Source organism: Glycine soja, chromosome 13 (genome assembly GCF_004193775.1).
Source record: "Glycine soja cultivar W05 chromosome 13, ASM419377v2, whole genome shotgun sequence".
In the NCBI taxonomy this organism is placed as follows: domain Eukaryota; kingdom Viridiplantae; phylum Streptophyta; class Magnoliopsida; order Fabales; family Fabaceae; genus Glycine; species Glycine soja.
The window spans coordinates 10,233,124-10,236,192 of NC_041014.1; the positions used below are offsets into that span (position 1 = coordinate 10,233,124).

General features: G+C 36.3%; 1 protein-coding gene across 1 annotated transcript; it reads left to right on the plus strand.

Annotated features, from left to right (window-relative positions):
* Positions 1–381: 381 nt before the first annotated feature.
* On the plus strand, positions 382–2,550 carry LOC114381147 (probable receptor-like protein kinase At1g11050). Its single transcript, XM_028340330.1, has one exon. It carries the CDS (start codon positions 484–486, stop codon positions 2,293–2,295), a length of 1,812 nt encoding a protein of 603 aa, XP_028196131.1. The 5' UTR covers positions 382–483; the 3' UTR covers positions 2,296–2,550.
* The last annotated feature ends 519 nt before the right edge of the window (positions 2,551–3,069 follow it).

Below are 3,069 nucleotides of genomic sequence, written 5' to 3' on the forward strand. Positions count from 1 at the left end.
ATATTGGAAAACAAGAGTACATTCTGATTAGCTCCTTACCAAAAACAAAAAAAAATTAAAAAACAAGAATACATAATTTATAACAACTAAAAACAAAAAAATAATTTTGTATAAAAAAAATTACATAAACTAAAAATATATTTAACTCTATAAACTACTACTATTAAACACATAAATCAATTTACATAACATTTCTAATAGCCACAAGTGACTTTTAAGTAAACAAGTGACTTTAATAGCCACAAGTGACTTTTAAAAAGTAAAATTTCTAATAAGAATTTATGGTAAACTTTAATAGCCACAAGTGACTTTTACATGAAGCAAACGTTTTTTGGTTGCAGTTCAAGCAAAACGCGCATTTTGACCGATGCAAAGCAGATGTTGACTGCAAAGTCCCATTTCTCTGAAAATGCCTATTGATCTCTTACCAATGGGTCCAAACTCCAAAGACATGTGTTTGTGTCTCCACCACAAACCCACCGAATGGATAGGCAAGTGATGCAGATGCTCCTTTTTCTCATGTCCCTCTTCACCATTTTCGCACCTTGGATTACTGCATCTTTCTCATGCCCCATAGATCTCAGCTATGTTGACACCATTCCATGGAACACTTCAACATGCAAAGACCCAATTGACAAAGAACCATGCTGCGACATACTTCTCAGTGTCTTTGCCATTGGCCTTGCCGAACTCCTCAAAGACACTAAAACATTTTACCTTCCCAATGAAAGCACTTCCTCCTCTTGCTTACATGACTTCAATCTCAGGCTTCAAGCCTTGTCAATTCCACCAAAGATGGTCCCTTTATGCTTCCCTAACTCAACAAGGTTTGTTTTCAATGCTTCAGCTTGTGCAGGCATTAGAACCACGCTTGATTGGACGCAACGGGTTGGCATGGTTAGCCCAGTAGACACTTTTTGCAATGGAGACCTCAAAGACAAAACTCGTTGCAAAACTTGCACTGAAGCTGCATACCAAGTCACTTCTCAGCTCACAACTATTGACCCAAATGCTAACACAACAAAATGTTTTTACTACATAGTGTTGTATGCTGCTGCTGTTGTGAATCAGTTTGGTACAACCGATGTAAGCACCACATCTTGCATACTAGGCCTGAGGCAACCCTCTAGTGGGGTAATAGAAGAGGGGTCAAGTAATACAGAAGAAGTGTTGAAATTGGGTTTTAGTTTGTTGGGTGTTATTATTGGTGTTGTGCTTGCTTTGTTGACGATAGTTATGTACAAAAAGTGGGATAAGAGAAGGAAGGAACATGTTTATCACAGGGAGATTGAGAACAAGGTGAGGGCTGGTGTTTTGCCTAATGCTGGTGCTAAATGGTTTGATGTATCAGAGCTTAAGTGTGCCACAAACAAATTTTCGCCGAGGAATGTGGTTGGTCAAGGTGGTGATGGGGTTGTGTACAAAGGGATTCTTTCTGATGGTGCTGTGGTTGCTGTTAAGGAGATTTTTGATTTGGAAGCTAAAGGGGATGAAGATTTCTGCTATGAGGTGGAGATCATAAGCAAGATCAAGCACAGGAATCTTCTTGCTCTTCGGGGTTGTTGCGTTGCTAGTGATAATTTGAATGGTAAGAGGAGGTTTTTGGTTTATGATTTCATGCCTAATGGTAGTCTTAGTGATCAATTGTGTTTTGATGGTGCTAATAGGTTAACTTGGCCTCAAAGAAAGAACATAATCCTTGGTGTGGCTAGGGGGCTTGCTTATTTGCACTATGAAATCAAACCCCCAATTTATCATCGTGATATTAAGGCTACCAACATACTTTTGGATTCCGAAATGAATGCAAAATTGGCAGATTTTGGGTTGGCCAAGCAAGGTAGTGAGGACCAATCTCATCTCACTACAAAGGTTGCTGGCACATATGGTTATGTGGCACCAGAGTATGCTCTATATGGGAAACTAACTGAGAAAAGTGATGTGTATAGTTTTGGTATTGTGATTCTTGAAATCATGAGTGGAAGAAAAGTGCTTGATGCTTTGAATTCATCTGCGGATTCAATCACGGATTGGGTATGGACACTTGTGGAATCTGGAAAGAAGGGGGAAATTTTTTGTGAGTCAATAAGGGAAGGGCCAGTAAAAGTTATGGAAAGGTTTGTTCTTGTTGGAATGCTATGTGCTCATGGGGTTGTGACTTTAAGGCCTACTATTGTTGAGGCCCTTAAGATGTTAGAGGGTGACATTGAAATTCCTGAATTACCTGAGAGGCCAGTGCCACTAGGTCATGTGTCCTTTCAATCTTCTCTTTTGCATGGTCTACACAAAAGCGGTTGAACATGTTAGCCACTTGTTTTTATCTTATATAAGTATAAGCAAAATATGAATACTGTTTCGTGTGTTTTAGAATTAGGTAGCATTGATACACTTGTAAAATTCAAAGAAAAAAAAATTGAGAGGAAACAAATAGATTTTTAAGTTCAGGTCCAGGCTAGTTCATGTAGATAGTATTTAAATAGACTTTTTATTGGGAGGATCATCGCAAGGATTGGCCTTGGAGGTGTCTTCATAAGGATCAATTTCGAGTTTTAATGTCGGCTTCAAACATTTCTTAATTTTTTTATTTAATAAAGTAAAAAAAAAATGATCAACTCTATTACATAAATATGAATACATCATATCTCAAACAAGACAAAAATTTTGATTTCTTTTTTGTGAGCCGTTAGGATCCATCTCTAATTACTGGTATCACTGAGATTCTGGCATTTTGTCTTAAAAAATTAGCATTAGTATGATTCAAAGAGGGATCTTTATCACCTTTCCTGGTGTTTATGGAGGAATTTTGTTTGAGTAATCAAACATATTTTCAATTGAGTTTTTATTTATATTAAACTAACAGTGTTTTAATTTTTAACTTAGAGAAATATGATATTATTTTCAATGATACATCACTTTGATCTTTATGTTATTTTGTTGAATTAAGTTATTCGAAATGATTATTTCAATCAAGATCAAATTTATATTCGAATCAATAAATGTGCTAATTTGTAATTGTAACATCAATCAAAAAGCAATTCGAGACAAAATTTACTCCAATGAGTAAATCAAAGC

Bases quoted from the DNA above. Each gene is read 5' to 3' on its own strand.
- LOC114381147 (XM_028340330.1), top strand. From the start codon at position 484: ATGGATAGGCAAGTGATGCAGATGCTCCTTTTTCTCATGTCCCTCTTC.